Raw genomic sequence first — 24,080 nt, 5'->3', positions numbered from 1 at the left:
CAGGAAAGGGCTCTCTGAGGAGGTGGCATTGCAGCAAAGATCTGAACTAGGAGGTGGAGGCTTCCCAGGTGCCCAGGAATGAGGAGGACCTGGGAGGAGAGGCTTCTAGGCAGAGGGAATAGCATTTGCAAAGACCCTGAGGTGGGAATGCGCTTGGGGCATGTAGGAACCTGGAGGAGGTGACGTGGCTGGAGCAGAGTGAGCAAAGGGCAGGGGCTGGTGTTCCACCCACATCCAGTGATCACAGAAGGCCTGAAAGGAGGTCGGGTTTTCTCTCAGAGCAATAGGGAGCCATGGAGGGTCTTGAGCAGGGGAGAGATGTAACTGGACTCCATTTTTAGCAGATGATTCTGACTGCTGTGAGGAGAAAGAACTGTTGGGGGAGAGCGTGGTGGCAGGGAGGCCCGTGGGGAGCCAGGAGGGAGATGATGGCCTCTGGGACTGTACAGGTAGGGGCTGATGAGGGGACACAGAGAAATGGCTGGGCCCAGGCGTGGAGGTGTGCGGGGGGACCACCAGCAGTACCAGGTCTCAGGGCTGCTGTGGGCACAGAGCCCGGAACAGAGGAGGTGCTTACCATGCTAGCTCTTACTGCCACCAGCAGAGCTAGCACTGGGGTGGTAAAGAGGCCAGCCAGGAGCAAGGGATGAAGGAAGGGGTGGCCCCAGAGGAGGGCAGAGTGGCCTCTCATGATCTCCTAAAGGATGAAGAAGGCCAGGTGTGGTGGCTCACGCCTGTAATCCCAGCACTTCAGGAGGCCAAGGTGGGTTGATCACTTGAGGTCAGGAGTTTGAGACCAGCCTGGCCATCATGCTGAAACCCCGTCTCTACTAAAAATACAAAAATGAGCCAGGCATGGTGGCGCACGCCTGTAATCTCAGCTACTTGGGAGGTTGAGACATGAGAATCATTTGAACCCAGGAAGCAGAGGCTGCAGTGAGCCGAGATTGTGCCACTGCACTCCAGCCTGGGTGATGGAGTAAGACTCTGTCTCAAAAAATAAAAATAAAAATAAAAGACAAAGAAATACAGGCTTGAGTCGACAGCTAACACTGGGGCTGGGTGTGGAGATGCAAGCTTGATGGGGCTTGGAGTCAGGGGATCCGAAAGAAGCAGACAAAGGCAGACTCAGACAGGCTGGGCCAGGAGCCTATGAGGGCTCCTGCTGTGGGAAAAGCATTCCCACCCACCTGATGCCTTCCAGGCTCCGCCGGGTCCGTGTGACTCCCATGTGTTCAGCCGGCCTGTTTTGAAACAAGCTCAAGCTGTTCACTGTGTGGGATCAGCACATTTGCTGCTGGCCCTGCAGGGTGGCGAGCTCCCCTGGGCCTGGAAGCACCCGCAAGGGATAGGAGCCTATGGTCAGGAAGGTGGCTCTAGGGGTGTGTTCTTCCATTTAGTGTTGTGATAAAAGAACACGTGAGGCTGGGTAATTTATAAAGAAAAGGCGTTTATTTGACTTGGTGTTCTACAGGCTGTATAGGAAGCATGGCACCGGCATGTGCCTCTGGTGAGGCCTCAGGAAGCTTTTACGCATGGTGGACGGGGAAGGGGATCCGGTGCATCACATGGCGAGATGGGGGCAAGTCGGGGAGGGAGGTGCCAGGCTCTTTTCAACAACCAGACCTCATTCATTACTGCAAAGAGCCACTGATGAGGGTCTGTCCCATGACCCAAACACCTCTCACCAGGCCCCACTTCTAACACTGGGAGTCACGTTTCAACATGAGATTTGGAGAGGACAAACATCCAAACCATATCAGGGAGGCAGATCCAACGTCTCAGGGGTCACAGCCCCCCACATTCACCCTGAGCCCGGGTCCCCAATTGGTGGAACCAGCGATCAGCCTTGTTTCCTTCCCTTTTCTCCTGGGGGCAGGCTGGTGATCCTGAGGGGCAGGAACACGCATGCCCCCTCTGAGCCTCTATTTCCCCATCTTAAAAATGCGAGTGCTGTCAGCATGTGTGTGTGTGCGCTCGTGTGTGTTGGGGGGTTACTGTGCGTTCTTGGCCCTGACTGCCCACCCCCGGGATGGTGTGGGCACCTGGAGCCTGGAGTCCCCGCGGGCTCACCCCCCACCCCCCAGCCCAGCCCCCACTTTCCTGCAGCCCCGGGGAGCTGCGGCTCCTGCAGAGGCAGGACGTGGCAGTCTTCCAAGTGTCGGCTGTCCAGGGCCTGGTCATCTCCTGGGAATGGCGTCCGCCAGGCGGGCTGGCCTGGCTGAGTGGCTCCTGGAACCAACCCCAAAGCCCAAGGTCACCCAGCAAAGTGGGGGCACAGGGGACTCAAACTACGTCTGGAGCCCGAGTTGAGGGGGAGGGGCTGGCCCTCCCTCCGCCCTCCGGCTTCCTCCTCTAACAAATCACGCGGCCTCACCCTCAAAGTTAGCGCCCCAGTGTGCTGCCTTCTTCAGGCGTCTCTCTGTAAGTGCAGCCACCTGCGCACACGCACATGATCAGACCTGAACACGCCAGCCTTGTGAGTTTGCTCAGCACGTATTTATTGAGCATCAGCTGTGTGAGAACCACAAGGCAGGACTGAAACAGGAGACAAACGAGAGGCATGTGAAGGGGAAATGGTCACAGCCTGGCCCAGGGGTCTCTATGATGAGCAAATGAATAAATGAAATTAAATGACAGTGGATACATTCCACATAGCGAAGGCACCAGGAAGTGACATCTGAGTTGGGCTCTAAAGCATGAGTAGGAGTTTGGTGCACAAGGAGAGTAGATGATATGCCAGGCACAGGAAACAGCATGAGTAGAGATCTAGAGGTGGGGAAGCGAAGGGTGTGTTTGGATAACAACGTGTTTTCTGACCAGGAAGGAAGATGGACAGTCTTAGGGAGCAGTTCTTGAGCAGGCGAGCCAGAACCAGTGTTTCCTGGGAAGGGATCTGGAAGCGACCCTCAGAGAAATCCTGGCCTGTGCCCCCCAACACTTTGTCCAAGGCATACTGGCCAAGTGTGCCCAGGTCAAAACTGTCAGGAGCTTCCTGGGCTTGGCTGGCTGTGGTTTGCACACAGCATCAGCAGGTGGAGCCCTTGACCCTTGGTTTCTTCCTGCCTGGGCCCAGGCTCCTGGGTCCTGCTCCCATTCTGTCCATCATCTGTCATGGGGCCTCTCAGTGGTCCTTGGACAACCACCAAGCAGGGGTCAGAGTTGGAAGCTGAGACTCAAATGGGGCATGTGGCTAAGAGCATGGTATTTTGAGCAACAGCTGACACCTGCTAGCTGCTTGCTGTATAATCCTGGGCAAGTTACCCCTCTGAGCCTCAGTTTCCTCATTTATAAAATGGACAGCTATGTAACATATTCTTTATGATGACTGGCACATGATAAGTGCCAGTTATCATAATTATATTAAGCCCCCAAGGACGGCACACCAAGCTGGGGAGGAATTAGGGAGCCCTTCCTGGCCTGGAAGGCTGTCCCCCACCCCCTGCCCATGAATCCAACACTCTTAGAGAAGAGGCAGCAGCACAGGGAGTCAGGGAACCCAGATGCTGGGAAGCCAGGTGACCCGATGGCCATCTAGGAAAATGACAACCTGGCAGATTTGTGTGTAAGAGCTCTTCCACCCTTGCTGGTTGGTACTTGGGAACTCTGATGGTACTATGCATGGCATCTCTGGCATACTCATACCAAGCCCTGTAAAGCTGTCAGAGGTGGGGTTTATGGGCCTCATGCTGCCTCCCAGAGCAACTGTGGCCATAGCTAGCTGCCCTTTACGAGTTTACAAAGGGCTGTCCCCCTCCTCCTCCAGGGAGCATGTCTGGGCTGGCGGGCAGCGGGCCAGGGGCCAAGGCTGGCGTGCACTGTCTGGGCTGCCTAACTTTTGCCCCACACTCCTATCCAAGCTACTGTGGACTCTTCTGCCATAAATGACAGTTTGTCTCCAAGTAACATATTTGCCTGCTTTCTAGCCAGAGGTACCCTGGAGTCAATGCACATGTGTTTGCCCTGCCCATCTGATCACTGAACCTCTGCTGTGTGCCAGCCCTGTCCCAGGGCCTGGGGATTCAGCCACCAACAAAATAGGGCAAAGCTCTCTGTCCCTCACGTGCCCATGTGCTACTGGGTGACAGACAATAAGTGATTAGGAAATTGTATAAAATCTTACACAATGACCAAGGCTTTGGAGAAAATGAAGCAGGGAAGGGGTGGAGGGGGGGTGCAATTTTAGGAGGAAGGGACTGGCTGCAGGCAAGGACAGGGAGGAAGTGAGGAGACCTGCATGATCCCCAGAAGCCCAGCTTGCAGGTAAGGAAACTGAAGTCTGGAGAGGTGCAGCAACTTCCCCAAGGTCACACTGCAAGTAACTTAGAGCTGGTGCCCACCAACCTCTGTGCCCTGACAGACCTGGTCTGTCCTCCACCCACTCTCCCTGAGCTCCAAAGACCCAGCAGGAGTCTGTCTGCACCAGTGTCCTGCCCCTCCCAAGGTCAGCTTGACTGTGGTTCCTGTCTGCTGCAGAACAAGTTGTTCCACCCCTCCTTTTCACAGATGGGCAAACTGAGGCCAGAGAGGGGCCATGCCTGATGGAGATTGCCCAGCAGTCAGTTAGCACCCAGGTGGGTCCACACATCCACAAGCCCTGGTTGGGGTGGTGGAGGGGGTGTCCTAGGGCTCCTGCCCCCACCCCAGCCTTGTTTTTCCTCTCTGGGCTGACACTGTTACCTTTGCTGCTGCTGCTGCTGCTGCTGCTGCTGCCACTAGGCCAGAAAAACTCGCTGGGCAGGACTGGCTGCTGCCAGCATTAGGCCTGACTTGGTCCTTGGGGCTTTTCTGACAGCCCAGGGGCCAGCCTAGCCCCTTGTTCCCCTGGGTAGGTGGATGTAGGGGTCACACAAAGAGACGAAGATACTCATCATTGCTCAGTGAGAGACTCACACGTAACAGTCACTCCACACAGTGGGAGACACACACAGACACACACACACAAGCATCCCAGGAATGCACGCTCAGACACAGTGGAGACGCTCTCACACCCCCGGCACTGCCCACTGAAGTGAACGGCTCCAGCAGCCTCTCCTCTCACCAACTCAGGCCCACAATCCCAGTGCCCCCTCCCTCCTCTGGCTCTGGGAGGCTCACGCAGCAGAGCCGGCTGCACTGGATCCAGCCCTCCTGGTTCCAGGGCCATCTGGACTCAGATTCAGTTCCTCCTGCAATCCCTGAAGTTCCCACAGGCCTTGGGAAGGGGAGTGGAGTTGAGGTCTGGAGAGGCCCCAGAGGGTCGCCCCAGTCTGGGGGGGTTCTCAAATGCTTCGAGGCTCCACCTGGGCCTTTAAGGATGGTTAAGGCCAAGACTAGACAGAGAAAAGGGAAAAGGCATTATTCCTGGTGAGGGCCATGAGCAAGAGCCCAGCCAGGCTAGGGAAAAGGGCCAGGCTGGGAGAGGGAGTGACTGCTGGGATGCTGGGCTGTGAGATGGAGACAGTACTGTTTGGCCTCAGGCAGGGGCTGGCTCAGCAGGAGGGGCTGCACCCAAGCCTCACTGTCCTCTGCTGTAAAGCAGGACATTTGGACCAGGTGGGAGAAGGGACAAGATTTGCCATTTACTGAGCACCTACTATGTGCCACACACAGACTAGGTAGAGGCTGGCACATGCGCGTTTCCCAGATTTGAGAATTCTCCAGTTCCCAGGTTGGAAAGCCCTAGAATCCCTGGGTCCCTGGCTCCCTTTCCCTTATCTCGTGTTCTCCACTCCCTGACTCTACTCTATGATCAGAAAACTGCTCCAGATAACTTTCTATCTGCTCTAGATAGCTTTCCAAGTATCTAAAGATGAACTTCAAATACCATAAAATTCAAAGTTGTGGTCGTTTGGGTTTGAAATCCTTATCAAACCCGCCACACCCTTTCTGTCCCCTCACCCAAAGGAGTGGGGCCACCTGTACACAGGCCCTCCTCGGGGCCAACAGGGAGTCAGGGCCTTCTGCCTGGGTACCCAGTGCGCCAGAGGTGGAGCCATTGGGATCCCTGTCTCCAGGCTTCCTGCCTGCCCAGCTGTGGGTCACTGTCACTCCACTGCTTAAAGCAGTGCTCCTCCCTGGGCACCACGGTCAAAGTCCAGTAAACCCTGGGCTGGTTAGCATGTGGCACTAGGGAGTCATGGGGCTCAGAGGCTTCAGAAGGCCAGACAGGGCGGGAGACACACATCTGCCTGCACACCCACCTCCGCATCACGAGCACATGGATACACATGTCCCACAGCTGGCAACACAAGTAGCTGAGTCACTGGGAACGAGGTCCTCTGACGGCACGTGAGCAGCTTTGTCTCAGATTTGGGGACCATTGCTCCACCCGTTGAGAGCCTCTGTTCTCATGGGGAGAACTAGCTTTCTTTCTGGCTGTGTGGCCCTGAGGGCTGGATGCATCTTAGAGCAATGGGTCGGCCACCAGAGCCTGGGTTCAGGGTCAGAACACCTGGCGGGCTGCAATCCCAGTTCAGAACCAACAGAAGTGGGTTTCGAGAACAAAGCATCGCAATGAGGACCTAAGGCCTGGGCAGTGATACTCTGTTTGCTGAGTCCCAGCTAGACTGGATCTTCAGGGCCCACTCCTGCCTCCCTGCCTTTTTAGTGTCTCATATGCAAGTCATTATGAGTAGCAAGTTACAAGAAGGCTATGAGAGGGGCTGAGGGACGCAAGAAGGCCCTGACTGCATGATGGGGTCTGATGCAGCTCTCAGAGGATGCGCCATTTTACCTGGGCCTTGAGGCATGAGTAGGAGTTCAAGAAAACATTCCTTCCAGTTGGAGGAAATACTGTGTGCAAATGCCTGGAGGTGTATTTAGAAGTGGTTTGGGGCTGGGCGCGGTTGCTCGCGCCTGTAATCCCAGCACTTTGGGAGGCTGAGGTGGGCGGATCACCCAAGGTCAGGAGTTTGAGACCAGCCAGGCCAACATGGTGAAACCCTGTCTCTACTAAAAATACAAAAATTAGCTATGCGTGGTGGTGGGTGCCTATAATCCCAGCTACCCGGGAGGCTTAGATGAGATAATCGCTTGAACCCAGGAGGCGGAAGTTGCAGTGAACCGAGATCGCGCCATTGCACTCCAGCCTGGGTGACAGAGCGAGACTCCATCTCAAAAAAAAAAAAAAAAAAAAGGAGAAGTGGTTTGGACCCCTTGACTGAAATGGAGTAGGGGGAATCCCATTTTGCCCTACGCCTCATACAGATCAGAGGGTGGGAAACTTGAACACATCTTTATCTTAAATCTTTCATCTTAAAACATCAATAAGGAAGCAAGCCACCCCAGGGATGATTGGTGGAGAAACTAAACCACAGGCAGGGACAGGACAGATGGAGCAGCAGATCTGGGCAGCTGGGGTGACAGTCACCACCCTCTTGTTCAGGAGAACCATAGACGCGAAGGAACTCAGGCTGTGGGTGAACCCAAGCTTGCAAATGTATTGCAACCAAATTGTTTAACCAGATTTCAATTTACAACCCAGGAGGGGGTGTGGTGTGTGTGTGTGTGTGTGTGTGTGTGTGTGTGTGTGTGTGTGTGTATCATCAAGTCCTCAAGTGCTTTGGACTGGTGGTTGGATCTGATTTAGCCCAAATGTGAACAAAAAGATCCGTAGCCTGTGGCTCAGGAGGCTGAGGGGACATCTACCTCCCAGTGGCCATCCTGTGCCCCTACCCTGCCTCACCCGGCTCACAGGGCCCCAGGCTTTCCCAGCTATTAGCTCCACCAGCCACCTGAACAGGTGCCCTCCCTCGGGGTCCTAAACTGTCTTCTTTCTGGTTGGGAGCTGGGACTGTTCTGTGTTCTCCCCACAGCCCCTAGCCCAGCCAGGTGGGCCTAGGGTGGCTCTGTTGGCAGCACCCACACAGCCCCCAGGGTCCCAGGCCTCTCAGCTCCCTTGCAAGGAGTGCACTAATGCCCACATTTGGCAGGCCAGGATGCCGAGGCCCAGAGAGGTAGGCTGGGGTTTAAGTCCAGGCAGGCTGGCTATAGAGCTGGGAAGGGTAGCTAAGGTTTGGCCAGGCAGAGAGGATGAGGCAGGGAGGGAGGGCCTTCTGGGGGGCACAACCCACATGGCAAAGTAGAAATGGACTTGGAATGATGAGCTCTGGGACAATAGTAATATCATAATTGGAATAATTATTATTGCTATTGTTATGTGATAATAACCAATCAGGAGGACATTAGGCAACGTTTTACATGTATGAGCTCAAATATGGCCCCAGCTCTGGCCTTTCTTGCTGCTGTGGCTCTGGGCAGGTTGCGGCTGCACTCGGGGCCTGTTTCCCCACTAAGGCATGAGGAGTTCAAGAAAAATTCCCTCCAGCTGGAGGACACTCTGTGTGCAAATGCCTGGAGGTGTGTTTAGAAGTGGTTTGGACCCCTTCACTGGAATGGAGTAGGGGGAATCTCATTTTGCCCTATGCCTCATACAGACCAGAGGGTGGGAACCTTGAACACATCTTTTTTTTTTTTTGAGACAGAGTCTCGCTCTGTCACCCAGGCTGGAGTGCAGTGGCGTGATTTTGGCTCACTGCAACCTCCGCCTCCCGGGTTCATGCCATTCTCTCGCCTCAGTCTCTGGAGTAGCTGGGACGACAGGCGCCCGCCACCACGCTTGGCTAATTTTTTTGTCTTTTAGTAGAGATGGGGTTTAGCCAGGATGGTCTTGATCTCCTGACCTGGTGATCCCCCCGCCTCAGCCTCCCAAAGTGCTGGGATTACAGGCGTGAGCCACCCCACCCGGCCTTGAACACATCTTTATCTGAAATCTTTCATCTTAAAACATCAATAAAGCAGCAAGCCGCCCCAGGGATGACTGGTGGAGAAACTGAAACATAGGGCCCAATTTGCTCCTCCTGGGCCATGAGGCAGGCCAGCCACCCCTGCAGCACAGCGGGGCAGCGCTGCAGTCATGTCTGCCATGATCTTGACCCACAGCCACACCGCCTCCAGTCCCAGCCCCACAAGGCCTGTCCTGGGTGGACATGCCGAGTGTGAGAGGTTCCAGTTAGTTCCTCTGCCCAGTCCCAGCCAGGACAGGCTCTGCCTCTGGCCAGTTTGAAAGAGCAGGCTCGGCCGGGCGCGGTGGCTCACGCCTGTAATCCCAGCACTTTGGGAGGCTGAGGCGGGCAGATTACGAGGTCAGGAGATCAAGACCATCCTGGCTAACACGGTGAAGCCTCGTCTCTACTAAAAATACAAAAAAAATTAGCCGGGCGTGGTGGCAGGCACCTGTAGTCCCAGCTACTCGAGAGGCTGAGGCAGGAGAATGGCGTGAACCTGGGAGGCAGAGCTTGCAGTGAGCCGAGATAGCACCACTGCACTCCAGCCTGGGCGACAGAGCGAGACTCCGCCTCAAAAAATAAAAAAAAAAGAGCAGGCTCTCTCCTTCACTGGGCTAGAAGGTACTTGGGGTGATTTGGCGGTAGTGGGCTGGCTGGAAGGCTGGGCACAGATGGGAAATGAGAGAGAAAGGGGCCTTTTGCTTCATCGAAGAGGATATAAAGTAAATGAAGCTGGACATGTAAGTGGAGCCAGATCTTGAGTCTGAGGTGTTAAGAGTTTACCCTGAGGCCAAGGGAGAAGCCACAGAAGGTTCATGAGATGGGGAGGACATGAGACATCCAACAGGTCTGAGCTCCTCTCATAGCAGTAGGCTTTGGTCTGAGTCAGGAAGAGTCCAGGACTTGCTCCCCAAGGGACTGTGGGGACGGGGAGGAGCAGGGGAGCAGGGAGTAGGTCCAAGCTGAGGGGAACAGCAAAGAGATGCGAAGGAGATGCTCTCTGATCACGACACACTCAGAGGTACCCATTTCTTGTTGCCAATATGCTAGTCACTGTGCACTTATCCATAACGGAGATGTTATCATTATGAGGAAACTGAGGTTCAGAGAAGTTGAGAGACTTGCATGAGGTCACACAGTGAGAAAGTGGCCTGGTTCGGAGCCCACACCCTTAACCCCATATTCCACTGCCAGATGAAACTCCCCAGACCCTATGTGGAGCTGGGTCAGTGGGGTCTCTCCCACTTGCACCTTATCTGACTCCAGGTCCCACCCTGAGACAGGCTGGTTCCAGGTGGTAGTGAGATGGGAGCCCCTGGGACCATGCCAGGCTGGGACGGCCACCATCTGAGGTGGCCCCGGGTCCTTTCCCCTAGCTATGGAGACCAGGTGCAGCACTTCAAGGTGCTGCGCGAGGCCTCGGGGAAGTACTTCCTGTGGGAGGAGAAGTTCAACTCCCTCAACGAACTGGTCGACTTCTACCGCACCACCACCATCGCCAAGAAGCGGCAGATCTTCCTGCGCGACGAGGAGCCCTTGCTCAAGGTAGGGGTGGGTGGGAGCTGGCCTGTGGGAGCCTCTCTGCGTCTCCTGCCATCTGCAGCAGGGGAGATGCTGACACTGAGGCCAAGCACGGGCCTGGTCTCCCTTCCCCAGCAGCCTAGTATTGCAAGAGGGGTCCAGCCCAGGCTTCAGAGTTATATCCTGGTGGCGGCTGTGGTGAGACTTGCAAGGGTGGGAAAGGAGAAGAGGGAAAGAAAAGCAAAGGACAGAAGGAAAATCCCATGGGGACAAACAGTCTAGCTTGTTCTCAGCTCCTAGAATAGCATGTGGCACACAGTAGGTGCTCAATAAATGTTCATTGAGTGAAGGAAGGTACAGACCCCCACTGAGCGTACTGGGTACCGTGCACTGAACTGGTCTCTGTACTCTGGGAGCCTCATCATGCCTATTACACAGATGAGGAAACTGAGGCTCAGTGACTCATCCAAGGACACTTACCTGGTAGGCTCAGTCCTGATTTCTGCTCACGGAAGAGTTGACCTTGGGTTTGGGGCAGTGCGAGTGCTCGTGGGCGAGGTCCTGGCAAGCCGCGGGGTGGGGGGTGGGGGTTGTCCACCCCTTGACCTCGCAATAACAGCAATTTGCCAGCCAGCCCTTTCATCAAGGAGCCCCAAGGGCCAGCTCTGAAGCTGCTTAGGATGCCGACAATAGCCACTGGGGTTATTAGCCCCAACAGGCTGTTTTCTTCAGGAGTGGGGATCCTGGCAAGCCTGGGGCTACAGGTCAAGACCCTGGGACACTTGAGCTTGGGCTCTGCAGAGGAGATGGGGAGTGTGGCCAAGGCCTGGGGAGAGGCTGATAACCACTGCAGAGAAGTTCCAGCCATGTCTTGTTCCCAGCACCTCCCCACCACCTTTCCATGTGATCAGAGGCCAGTTCATCCCCTCAGTGTTCCCTCTGTTCAGTAGGATGAGCCCTGTGGTCTGATATGCCAGGGGAGTCAAACAGTGCCTTGAGAGACCCCCACTAGTTTCTCCTCTGTTGGCCTTCCCTGCCTGACCCTGAGTGCCCAGGTCATTGTGAGCTCCCAGCCTCAGGGGACTTTTCTCTCCAGCTGGGCCCCTGTCTGCCAGATCTCCATCCTCCTCCCTGTTCACCGCTTGGGGCAGCTCTGCCTTGGGAGAGAGTGAGGAAGCCAGTATGGAGCTGGGGCAGGGGCAACTGAGAGCTCCCCTACACCCACCACCTCGCTCTGGCCCGGGCCGTGGGGTCACCCACCCTGTGGCTCGACTCCAGAGCTGCCTCAGTTCCCTGGGACCCATGACGACGCCTCCTTCCTGGGCAGAGAGCTGCTAATTACAGCTTCTCTGCTGATCCTATCACCCATCCTGGATGAGATTCTGCAGGTTCAGAGCTGAGATCCTGGTGGGCAGGCAGGGCCAGGGTGCTGGGTGCAATAGTCAAGGTGCCAGGCAGATGTGCTGCAGAGACCTCCTGTCCAGCTGCCATTCACAGGTGGGGAAACTGAGTTCCACAAAGGGCAGAGACCTACCCAGCATCACACGTGGGGCATAGATAGGAGTGGAGCCCAGGCCTGAGAGCCCAAAGTGACAATTCTGTCCCTCAATGGCTGACCAAGGGCAAGAGCAATAAACACGGCTCTTAGCCACACATCACTTTACAGTTTATAAGGCCCATTCTCATGGCTTTGTGGCAACCTACCATGGCTGCTGCAGAGTCAGGTAAATAAGATCCCAAGAGAAGCAGGGACCTAACCAAAATCCCACCCTAAAGACTAGGACTCAGGTCCCCTGACCCACCAGCCCTATGGTTCCAGCTGGGTGGCTGGGAAAGCTGTGTTCTATGTAGATGCAGCATCTGCACAGCAGACAGGCAGGGGTGTGGGCAGCAGGAGGCCCAGTGGTGGCACCACCACTGATCTGGACTTAAAGTTCAACTCCAGTGCTGCCGGAGACCCCTCCTCACCTTTGGCAAATCACTTCTCTTGGGTGCCTCTGAGGGAGGGTGGGTTGCAGGGCTTCTGAAGGCACCCTACTAACCACCTCCTCTTCTTGCAGTCACCTGGGGCCTGCTTTGCCCAGGCCCAGTTTGACTTCTCAGCCCAGGACCCCTCGCAGCTCAGCTTCCGCCGTGGCGACATCATTGAGGTCCTGGAGCGCCCAGACCCCCACTGGTGGCAGGGCCGGTCCTGCGGGCGGGTTGGCTTCTTCCCACGGAGTTACGTGCAGCCCGTGCACCTGTGAGCAGCCCGGCGGCCGATCTGGCCAATGGGCCTTTTTACAGGAACTGAGGTCCAGAGAGGACATGGACACCCCCAGCCCGGTCAGAGTCACACAATACTCAGTGGACGGCCTTGGACTGAACGTGGGCTCCTAACTGCCTCCGGCCACTTTGCACAAACTGGGATGGCCCAGGTCCCCCAGCAAGGATACCCAGCAAGGGTGGCTCCGGGGCTTCCTGGCTGGTTGTTTTCCATTGGCTGCCAGCTGTGTGACACCACAGGGCAGAGTTTGTGGAGGCCCCACCCACCTCCTCTTGTCAATGGCCCCATCTGCCAGGAAGGTTGAGGACTCCCAGGTTTCACCCACTGGAGGCTCAACCTGAGGAACTCTGGCCATGGTGTGTGGGTTCACCTTGGGCTGACCACCAACTGGGCCTGCCTGCTCCTCCCTCAAAAGGCCCCTGGAGTTGTTCGGGCTGTTGGGAGGTGGCTCAGCCTCAAAGGACAGACTGCACACCTGTTGACCTAAACTCACTGGACAGACTCCAGGTGGACACCAACTCCTCAACAGCCCCATGACTTCAGCTCCACCTGGGGCACCCAGCACCCCCGCCCCATCACAGGGCTACAGGCCCTGAGACCCTGAAAAAGGGGCAGTAGGGAAGGTGGAGGCACACTCCTCTTCTGTTGGACAGGTGAGCTCTGAGGGCGAGCCCTGGGCACAGCCACGCAGAGACCATGGCTGCCCTGGCTCTTGTTTGTTTAGGCCCAGGTTCTGCCCAGACCAGGGCCCAGGAGAGCTCTCAGGAGGCTGAGAAACCTCCAGGGCAGTTAGAAAGTTGGAGCCAGAGCTGGGTTTTAGAGATCCTACAGGATCCCACATGGGACAGCTACCTAGGTGGGGCACGGCCCCTACCCGAGAACAGGAGGGTCCTCCAGAGACTGTGCCCCCATCAGGGATATGAGCAGGGCCTGCCCAGAGCCTGGGCACCTTTGGGATTGGGAAAAGTGAGGTGGGACTTGGAAAGGCTTTGAACGGTAGGCTGATGGTTGAGGGATGGTGGGCGGTGGGCAGGGAGGGAGGGCAAAGAGGCTCCCTCTGGCATTTGGGAGCTGGTGGGTGGAGGGAGGAGCCCCTGGAGGTGGCTGCAGTCCCTTAATGGGGGGCCTTGCTCTGGGCATGTGGGGCTCTCCCTCCATCCAGAGCTGGCCCAAGACCCTTAGAGCCCTGAGTGCTGGCAAATCTAACTGCTCCTGACCCAGCCTGTGTGTTCAAAATGAAAACAGTAAAACCAACATCAGGATGTCCATCAGAAATCTAATTTTCCTTCCAATGCTGACTGCTTTGGTGCTGTTTTTGAAATGTCACATTCTTTTCTCCCATTTCCCCCCTAATTTTTCAGGGCTCCTGCTTTGCTGGCTTGGCCAGTTCTTGGGCACCAAGCTGCTGTGCAGCTATGAGGGGAATCTGCCCCTCCTGGGGCCTCGGGATCCCCATGAGGGAAATGGGTGAACCTGAGGACTCGGAGCTCCCGCCTTTCTGTCCAGGATGTCCGTGTCAGGCGAAGTAGGCATAAAAGAATATGTTGACACACATGAGGAGGATGGCATTGAAGCCACAGACACGGGCCCAGAAGGCGTGTTTCTGGGGTGTTTGGCGATCACCTGGAGGGGGTTGCAGAAGGAGAGGGACAGATGAAGGACACAAGGTTACACCTGGTGCCCTTGCCTCCAGCCCAGGGTCAAGGTGGAGGAGTGCCTAGGGTCACCCACTTACCTGCTTTGGTTCCCAAGGGCAGATCCTGAGCCAGGGTCCACCAGGTAAGGTTCTCAATCTGTAAGAAATGAGTGAGGATAGGGATGGGGGTGGGGGGTGGCAGGGTTGGGGTGACCCAGACAGGATCAAAGGTTGGGGATGGCAAGATGGCAGCCGAGTTCAAAAAGGGACGGGGCTAGGGAGTCCAGGGCTAGAAAATTCTGAGTCAGAGTGGATCGGGGATGAGAATGGGACCAGAGTAAGAAATCGTTAGGGGTCAGGGGTCAGGGCTGGCTCACCTGGACACCCTGTGGGGGTGGGGTCAGCAGGCTTCCAGCCACCACAACAGCACCACTGAGTGCAAAGAGGGAGACAGCGAAGTGCAGGTAGTGGATGCTCCCCAGGACGGCTGGCCGCGTGTCTGGCTCTCCGCAGGGCGGGGCTGGGTTCAGGAATTCCAGGACCAGCCTCGTGGCCCCCACCACCAGCCCTGCTATCAGGCCCCAGAAGGCCCCCTGGGGAGGAGGGAGGCAGGGCATGTGGGGCTACGGGAGGAGGACCAGGTTCCCCCCACACAGGCAGCAGGGAAGAGCAAATTGTGGCATGTCCTCAGGGAGAGCAGACCGCCGAGTCCTGTCCCCCGACACCCACCTGCTCGTTGGCACGTCGCCAGAAGACGCCCAGGACAAAGACTGCAGTCACTGGTGGGGCCAGGGAGCTGGTCACTGACTGCATGTAGATGAAGAGTTGCCCGCTGTTGGAGTCCTGCAGGACGGGGATCCAGGCCACACTCACGCCGATGAGTGCCATTATGACCATGCTGCGGGCGAGTGGAAGGCAGGCAGCGGTTGTCCTGGGAGGCTCTTCTTCAGCCCTCTCCCACCTCCCCTGGTCACTAAGACTTGCTCTCTAATCTTTCCCCTGCTACCCCAGCTCCAGCCTCCTCCCTGGCCTCTGGTCCACACCACCAGTGACCTGGCCAGTCCTGCCCTGCTCCAAACACTTTGGCGGCTCCCTGGCTCCTGCAGGTGCAGCTCCTGACTCTAAGTGCTGTCTGCTCCTTCCCTGCCCTGGGGTCTCTGCGGAGCCAGCCCTTGGAGCTCCGCCATGGAGCTCCCTCTTGTCTCTCCTTCAAAGCACCTGTCCCAGTCACTACGTGCACATTTACCTGGGTGTCTTACTTGTTTACTGCCTGTCTTCCCCTCCCAACTGGAAGCACCAGGAGAGCAGGAGCCTCATCGCTTTAGTTCATTGCTGTGTCTCCCAGCATATAGTAGGTGCTTACTAAGCATTTGGTGAGTGCATGAATGACCATTGCTCCCCGATCTGGGCCAGACTGGCTTCCTGGTGGTTCTTTGAAGACACTAGGATTTTTCACACTGGCTGGCCTTTGCGGGAGCTGGAACCTCTGGCTGGCACATCCCCACCCCAACAGCCCTGTGCTGCACATCCTTCACAGGGCCACCTCCTTACTAAGGATGCAAGGTTTGGAGCTAGAGGTGTGGGTTGGGGTTAGAGCCCGTACTCCCCAGCTGTGAAGCCGGAGCCCTGCTGGGCCAGCATGTCCCCTGCGTGTCAGCTCCTGCCTGCCTCTCCCTTAGGCTAAAAGCCCCTCCACAACAGGCACATGCTACACTTGTTCATCCAGCAAACCATTGGCGAGGTGCTCACCTGTGTAGGACACTACCCTAGGATCCCCAACTGGGCGATGAGTGGGACCTGGTGCCTGCCCAGCACTCAGAGTCCAGCAAAGAAAACAAATGAGCCTCTTGCCTACGCTCAGGGCTAGGCTGGAGCAGCTCAGAGGAAACATCAATCTAGGAGCGCTTTCAGGAGGAGGCACCCCCTCCCCGAGCCTTGAGGGGTATGGGACCCAGCTAAGGGGACGAAGCTGGGGCAAGGCATCCATCTGCTCCTTCCTGGCTGAGCACCTCACCCCTGTGTCCTGGGTCAGTTGGCATTCCTCACCCCCAAGGTGGGTGGTGGGTGACCAGCTGGAACCCTGGCTGTGGTGGCAGGGGTGACAGAGGCTATGTGTTCAGCTAGGGTGGGTCCTCTTAGTGCCTGTCCGCCTTCCTCCCTCCCTTTCTTCCCTTCTAGGATTGAGGGAGAGGGTGGAGGAAGGAGGTGCCACCTTGATTAAGGCTAATTAACCCCTAGCCAGGCAGGCAGGCGGGCGCTGCCCTCATCAAAGGCCCAGGCGGGCCTCCATTAATGCCCGCCCACCCAGCCCTCTGCACATAGCTCTCCCGCCTAACACCAGACTGCATCTCTGTGCCAGGGCCGGGGCCACTCCAGCCAGGCCCTCGCTTTCTTACCCAGCCTTCTTACCTAGCTGCCAGAGGACCCCCAAACCCAGAGGCTGCTCCTTCTGCCTGGAATGCCACTCCCTCTCATGCCACCATCAGGGTGGACAGTGCCCTCCAGCATCTCCCTAGGCTGCAGCCACAGTTACTGTGGAACATCTCAAGGAGGGGTGTCTGAGATCTCTCCGAGTCCTGCACAGGGTTTCCGGGAGGCTGTGGGCCCCATTTGTGGACTGAACAGCCGGGAACACAGACGGGAGAGTGCGGTGGGGGGCAGTGGCAGAACGGTGGACTAGGGTGTGGGGGCTTGGGGCAGGCAAACAGGAGGGAGGGGCGGGTCATCACTGTTCCCCAGCCTGTGATGGCTCCTCCAGCCTCCGCTCAGCTAGACAGAGCCATCAGGGTCACCAGCATGGTCCTGCACCCGCCCCTGTGATGGCCTCCTCTCCAGGCCTCTGGACTGTTGGTCTTCTCTCTGTAAGCCTGGCCTCTCCCTGACTGAGACTATTGTCAGGCCATTCAACCTACCAGAGATCCATGACCCACGAGGCCTAGGAGATACCACTCCAATGGTGGTGTTTAGGGCAGGAGGAAGCTGACACGGCTTTGAGGGGCTGGGGGTGTTGAGAGTATCCCAGTGCTGTAAGAGGGAGGGGAAGTTGAGCTGGCCAGCCTGACACCAGGCACAGGGCCCTTTCTGCTCTATCCAGCTGGCAGCTGAGAGAACTGGGGCCCAGAGAGGGCGAGCAACCTGCCCTGCACCATGCAGCCTTGTGCCCTGCTCCTCAGGGAGGCTGACTGCCAGGCTTGCAGGGCTGGGGGCAGGGGGTTGACTTGGCAGAAGAGGTGGAAAGGAGGGTCAAGGGCACGAGCAGCTGGGTGAGCTGGCGCAGCAGGAGGCCAGGTCAGGACTTTGGTTGCAGGTGGGAGTCTGGGTGAGGAGGCCAGGAAGTAGTGGGCAGGGGACATGAGGGCCACTGGGCAGGTACAGGGGCTACCAGTGTCACACACTGGGTGGTAGGAGGGCATCCAGGGCCCAGGATGCTGGAGCATGGAGGGGCTTAGAAGGTCTGGCCACAGAGGAGACGCATGGTCAGAGAGGGGCAGGGTCTTCCCCAGGCCACACACCTTCTGAGGAGAGGCAAGGGAGCCAGAGGGGGAGAAGTGGTCAAGGGGCTAAGTGCCCAGGACACAGGGTCATGGAAGTGTCTTGCCCAGTGAGAGGTGGGAGGCTCCTTGTTTTGGAGAATCCTGTGAGCCCGTGGATGAGCTCACTCGCACCCGCCTCTGGCGTGTCCCAACAGGGCCCTTCCGACAGAAGCCTGACTGTTTTGCATCCCTGGGACAGCTGCCTGGAGCTCTGGAGGAGACCCCACCCCCAGGATGGGTGCCCTGGGCTCCTGGCCAGGGGATGCACTGTTGTGCCGGAAGGCTGGACCCCCGAGCAGCAGAGTGTGAGCCACACTGCTCAGAGGACAACAGGAGGGTGGGACTGGAGGGCCAGGGAGGGCGCAAATAGACACGTGCACATGGGAGCTAACCTCTGAGGATGTAAAGGCGTAACAGTGATAGAATGGGCTGGGCACACTGGCTCATACCTGTAATCCCAGCCCACTGAGGTGGACGAATAACCTGAGGTCAGGAGTTCGAGACCAGCATGGCCAACATGGTGAAACACTGTCTCTACTAAAAATACAAAAAGTAGCCGGGCGTGGTGGTGCGTGCCTGCAATCCCAGCTACTGCAATCCCAGCTACTCAAGAGGCTGAGACACGAGAATCTCTTGAACCCGGGAGGTGGAGGTTGCAGGGAGCCAAGATCGTACCACTGCACTCCAGCCTGGGTGACAAAACGAGACTGTGTCTCAAAAAAAAAAAAATGATACAATGGACTTTGAGGACTCAGGGGAAACGCTGGGAGGGTGTGAGGGATAAAAGACTACACACTGGGTACAGTGTACACCACTCGGGTGATGGGTACACCAAAATCTCAGAAATTGCCACTAAAGAACTACGTAACCAAACACCACCTGTTCTCCAGACACAGCCCCGGTCCTCATGAAGCGCCCAGATATGTGGAGAAGGGTGTCGGGGAGGTCTCTTGGCCTGTAATGGCCACATGTGCTGTGGGAAGAATCTGGCAAGAGTCCCTGGGGTATGAAGGGGAGGGAGGCTCATTCCTTGGTTGAGGGTCTCAGGGCAGACTGCACGGAGGAGGGAACACAGGCAGAGTCTAGAAAGATCAGCATGAGTCATCGAGTTGAAAAAGGAGGGGTCAAGTTGGGCTGGGAGGAAACAAGCCAGAGCTCAGTGGAGCCAGGGCCATGGAGGCTGAGGGACGTGGCAGCCCAAGTGTGGCCAGTCCTGAGTGCTGGCCCGGGGGCCCTCTGTGGCGCAGCTGGGAACCATCAGGAGGAATGGGGGCCCAGGTTTTGGGGGAGATAGATCTGTGGCATGGCTGGGGAGGGAGGGCTGGCCCCTGCAGAAGGAATCCAGCTCGAGGGTGGAGATGCATCCAGATGAGGGCTGCGATCACAGAGGTGGACAGGAGAGCAATGTGAGAGGTGGTATGGATGGGGTACACTGGCCCTTCTCTTCCCTCCTTCCTGGCATCCACCTTTCTCTAAGTGGCAAACTCCCGCCCATCCCTCAAAGTCTGTGCCGGCGCCCACCCTTGTAGTGTTCCCCCACCCCCGTACCGGCCCCCACCCCTGTACCGTCCCACCAGCAGCAGCTCCCGCTCGCCGGAGCGGGGACGCAGCCGTCTCCAGATGTCCATAGTGAAGAGGGTGCTGCTGCTGTTGAAGATGGAGGTCAGCGACGACATGAGCGCGGCCAGCATCACTGCGATCATCAGCCCCCGCAGACCTGGGGTGGGACGGGGGGATGCGGTCTGACCCTGTCCGGCCTTAAGACAGCCCCGGGAACCGCTCCCGCCTGGGCTCTAATGCCTGAGGCCCGCCCGCCATTCGCATGCTCCTCCAAGGCAGAGGGCGGGAAGGGAGAGAAGCTGAGGAGGTTTGAGGTGAGCAAGACCCAAAATGAGGAGACTGGGGAGGCCAAGGACAAACCGTGGGGACTTCGGAGCTGGCTGCTTGAGCCCCAGGCTTGCTGGCAACCTTAGGCCCGACCGTAATTACTCATAATGCTGAGGCCGCGATCAGGCCTCTCCTTTCTGCAGAGCCTGGCATTGACAAAGCACTTTCACACCCATGCCTTCGTCCGAGGAAAGCATGATTAACCCGCTTGACAGATGAGGAAATGGAAGCTCAGAGAAGGAAAGAGATTGCCCAGGGACTCACAGCAGGCCAGCGGCAGAACTTTGGGGTGCGGTGGGGTTGGTGAGGAAGGCTTGGGTGGGGCCTCTGCTTGAAGGTCACACCCTGGACAAGATGCACACCTCACCCCAGCGTGCAGTGCCCCTGTCTCTGGAATTTTCCGCCACTTCCTGTGCATGGCAGGACCCAGCAGGCATAGTGGATCCCCTCTCTCCTTGGCTCTGTGGTTTTCCAGAGTGGGAGAGAGGGCTCCCCTAGGAGATGCGGGTAGCATTGCTGTGAAAGGCCTTCTGGGGCTTGTGGGCTCAAGAGGGCCTGAGGGTGAGGAGCCCTAAAGAAGGTGGAAGGATGCTCAACTGCCCATTCCATGCTGTGTGGCTTCAGGCTGGTCGCCTCCCCTCTCTGGGGATGAGTTCAAGTCTGTCTACAAGAACTCCTGCAATTTTAAGCACCTCCTTTACCTCTACAAACTCTTGCCCATCTGTCCTAGGATAAGCCTGACATGGGCCCCCCTGCCCCGAAGGCACAGCCATTTATTGCCCGGCTGGGTTGTCTGGCCTCGGTTCTGTGTCTGATTGGTTGTGTGACTTCCAGGTGTCTCTGGGCTCTCTGTTCACTTGTCAGAAGCTGGCTGGGATGGAGCCCAAAGGAAAGTGAGTCAAATCACAGTTTTCCCCAAAACATTTCTCCACCCACCCCCTTGTCTTGCTCATGGAGATGGATGAACTTGGAGCTTATTCCATCCATTTCTTAGAGAGGGAACTCAAGGCCTAGAGAGGGATTGTGGCCCAACAATGGCTCAGTGTCAGCCCTGGAGGGCTTAGCGAGTCCCCTTGCCCAGAACAGAAGAGAAAATGCGAAGCCCCAAGGTGGGAACCACAGCGTGGCCAAGCCTGCGCCCGGCATTTTCCCTGTGTCATTATGTTTAATCCCAGCAACAACGCTGAGGGGTGGGTAGATGCCATTATCTCCAATTTACAAATGAGGACACCCAGGCTCCAAGCAGGGAAGTGACATGCCCCAAATTTCTTGGCCACTGAGTGGCAGAGCCAAGATCTGATCCTAGGCCTGTGTACTCACTTCCCTTAGGCCTGAGCTCTGCAGGAGGGAGGGAGGGAAGGAGAGGAGGAGAGAGCAGGGTGGGGCTCACCTGAGGGATCGAAAGCTTCCAGGAAGAGGAGATTAGAAAGAGGGGGACCAGGGAAATCTCCAGCACCTGAGAATCTGTAGAGGAAAAGCTCGGGCTGCAAAGGGCTCAGGAAACTGTTTCTGCTTTTTGCTTAGGGTTGAACTTCCCACACCCCTTGCTATGTTGCTTCCTCCTCCTTGCATACCTCCTGTGATGGAAAACTTGCATACCTCCTGTGATGGGGAACTCATCACCCCATATTAAAATGGCAGGGATGCCGCTACCACGAGAAACATGGAAAAAGCCAAAACCTGCCCACTAGTTCTACCCGTTGGCTTGCAGTGTCTCAGGGCAGTGGGCGGGGGGCTTGCAGAGGATAGGCACTCATGCCTGCAGATGTAGTGGGGGGTCCTGAGCTCCTGATCCCAGCAGAGTAAGCAGTTTGTGTCTTGGGTTTGTGTCTCAGTCACTATACAACCTCAGACAAGTCACTTTCCCTTCTCTGTGCCTCAGTTTCCCCATCTGTAAAATGGAGCCAATAACCCTATCTCATAGCATTTAATGAGAAACTGTTAGTAAAGGGCCTGGCACCCAGTAGGCATGCAAGAGGAGAGAGTGGGTGGCCTTTCCCAAGAGATGGTACAGCATAAGATAGGAGATCAGGCTGTGCAGACAGATGCATCGGGTGAGAATCCCAGCTTTGCAGCTTACTTGCCATGTAACCTGGGCCAGGTCACTTAACCTCTCTGGGTCTCAGTTTCCCTGTCTTTAAAATGGGGATGATATAGGCCAGGTGCAGTGGCTCATGCCTGTAATCCCAGCACTTTGGGAGGCTGAGGCGTGTGGATCACCTGAGGTCAGGAGTTCAAGACCAGCCTGGTCAACATGGTGAAACCCCGTCTCTACTAAAGACACAAAAATTAGCCAGGTGTGGTGGTGCGTGCCTGTAATTCCAGCTATTTGGGAGGCTGAGGCAGGAGAATAGCTTCAACCCAGGAGGTGGAGGTTGCAATGAGCCGAGATCACACCATTGCACTTCAGCCTGGGCAATAAGAGCAAAACTCCATCTCAAAAAAAAAAAAATGGGGATGATACTAACAGCACTAGGGGTTCCTGAGAAGAGGAGGCCAGTGCATCACCTGGGAAGCCCTGGGTATGGTGTTGGCACGCAGTAGGTGTTCGAGTGTTTTCTATCGTGAGTGCTTCTGCTCTCCTCTCCTAGGAGCAGAACAGCCCACCTGGATGTCACCCAGCATCACACTAGATCCACAGTGGCCTCCACAGTCCCCATACTCATTGGGCCCCAAGTCCCACCCCATGCCCTCCACCTGGACCCCCAACCACACAGCCTCACCAATGGGCATCAGTTCCATGACCAGCTTGGGGTAGGCGATGTTGGAGCAGCCGACCTCGGCCCCGCAGGCCCGCAGGCACTCGGACGGCACCACGCAGCCCACATCATCTGTTCGAGAGACGGACACTTGGTGTCTCTCCCCATAGACATGAGCACCTGGGGTGGGCAAGATAGGGCTGGGGGCGGGAGCCTGGCCCAGACCTGCTCCATCAATGCCTCTGACCTGTTACCGTTTGGCCTTGGGCCTCAGTTTCGCAATCTGAGCCATGGGGAGGGCATGGCCTCTGAAAATCCTTTCCCCTGCTGTTCTCCATCATAACCCTTCTTCCTGATCCCACTTCTCCTTGGCCAGGGGGCTCACCTGTCATTGGCTCTGCTGTGTGAGGTCCGCCATTAGAGTCTACCCGGGGCCTGAGCCTCCCTTGCCCCCCTCGTCCCCAGCCATTCTCCCCAAAGGGGGAAATGGAGGCTAGAGAAGAGAGAGGCCTGCAGGATGGACCCTGCCCCAGGCCCTCAACCTGTCCCCTGGGCTTTGTGTTCACTCAGCGATAAGTCGACAAGTCGCGTCTGTCCATGGGCAGCCGGCTTGAGTGTGCTGTCACACAGCTGCAGCTCATGCAGCAGGGCTGTGGTGAAAGTTCAGGGGCTGGCGAGGCCTGCCTGCTCCAGCTTCCTGGCTTAGGACGTGGGATCACAGCCCATCCACACCCCTGTCTCCAACCCTGGGGTCCAAGCTTTAGGCCAGGCTATTTCCTGCTGCAGAGAGCTGAGCTGATGTCCAGAACTCTCCAGCCACTCAGCCTCTCAACAGTCTACAAGACCCTGGGTGATCCAGATCTTCGGCCCCTCCCCGCAAGTCCCTCCTCGCTCCCACCTGAGGCCTGCCCCAGGCCTTGCCTGAGGACTGCCTCCTTCCAGAATTCCGGTCTGTCCTCCCCACCCCATTCTCCGTCTGTCCCCTTGCCCCACATCGCTTTCCCTCATCCCTGGGAGGACTTGGACATGTTTATTCAGTTCTTGCCACTTCCCTGTTGCAGGTGAGTCCTGAGAGGATGGGGTTCGCCTCGTGCTATCTCCCCCATGGCTGGGGTGGTGCACACGACTCATCTGTTGAATGAATGAAGGACTCACGAATTTCCCAGGCTCGGGCCAGATCCTGACTGAACCCTAAATCCAGGCATCCCTCGGCCTCCTGCCCTGTGTGGGGGCAGAACCCTGGCCTACATCCATAGCCCTGAGGTGTGGGGCTCTCCGCACTGCTCTGCTCAGTGAGATTTGCTGGTGTTGACAGTCGTGGGGCTGACTTTGGCCTAGTGATATGTAGGGATGAAGGGAGTTGACCCACATTCACTTTTTCCTCCCGTAAAAGACTTTCTAGAAACCTTTGGCCCCTGCTCCTGGGGGTTTTCAGGAGGGCCCAGAGTGCAGAGCTAACCAGGAGATGATGATTATGGGGGAGTTCAGAAACAAGCTGACTGACAGCACTACGGTGGCCTGTTAGGGACAGGCAGAGTTGCAACACAGCAGCAGCAGGGGTGGCTGGCATTGACACTTCTGTGACTTGGTGCTCCCTCTGTAGACTGTCCCCTCCAAAGCCCCTTTCTGATATGTCCCTTCTTAGATGCCCAGCCCATGGGGAAGGGCGGGTCTCAGACCCCTTCCCCCAGGCCAGCTGGCCTGGGGCAGTGTCCTCTACCCTGGCACCCTTGACCATGTCCCAGTCTCCAGCCCAGCCTGTTTGAGCTC

At 56.9% G+C, this 24,080-nt stretch overlaps 2 protein-coding genes across 7 annotated transcripts in view; one reads left to right on the top strand and one right to left on the bottom strand.

The window, feature by feature from the left end:
* The window catches only part of GRAP (GRB2 related adaptor protein), a 57,821-nt gene extending 43,974 nt beyond the window's left edge, over nt 1-13,847 (top strand). For all 3 annotated transcript variants that reach the window (XM_030827192.1, XM_030827191.1, XM_030827196.1), the window contains exons 5-6: nt 10,145-10,313; nt 12,350-13,847. In XM_030827192.1, coding sequence (XP_030683052.1) covers nt 10,145-10,313; nt 12,350-12,535 — 355 coding nt within the window. In that variant the 3' untranslated portion in view covers nt 12,536-13,847. The remainder of the gene's footprint in view (nt 1-10,144; nt 10,314-12,349) is intronic.
* The window catches only part of SLC5A10 (solute carrier family 5 member 10), a 75,583-nt gene continuing 61,830 nt past the window's right edge, over nt 10,328-24,080 (bottom strand). For 2 of the 4 annotated variants that reach the window (XM_003279844.3, XM_004090374.3), the window contains 6 exons: nt 22,335-22,442; nt 19,291-19,441; nt 14,921-15,089; nt 14,569-14,784; nt 14,291-14,348; nt 10,328-14,178 (listed from right to left, as the gene is read on the bottom strand). In XM_003279844.3, the coding sequence (XP_003279892.1) occupies nt 14,072-14,178; nt 14,291-14,348; nt 14,569-14,784; nt 14,921-15,089; nt 19,291-19,441; nt 22,335-22,442 (809 nt within the window). In that variant the 3' untranslated portion in view covers nt 10,328-14,071. Of the gene's footprint in view, nt 14,179-14,290; nt 14,349-14,568; nt 14,785-14,920; nt 15,090-19,290; nt 19,442-22,334; nt 22,491-24,080 lie in introns of all 4 variants that reach the window. The other 2 variants (XM_003279845.3, XM_003279846.3) reach the window with 2 other exon arrangements.

Source organism: Nomascus leucogenys, chromosome 14 (genome assembly GCF_006542625.1).
Source record: "Nomascus leucogenys isolate Asia chromosome 14, Asia_NLE_v1, whole genome shotgun sequence".
NCBI lineage: Eukaryota > Metazoa > Chordata > Mammalia > Primates > Hylobatidae > Nomascus > Nomascus leucogenys.
This window is presented reverse-complemented; position numbering and strand designations above follow the sequence as displayed.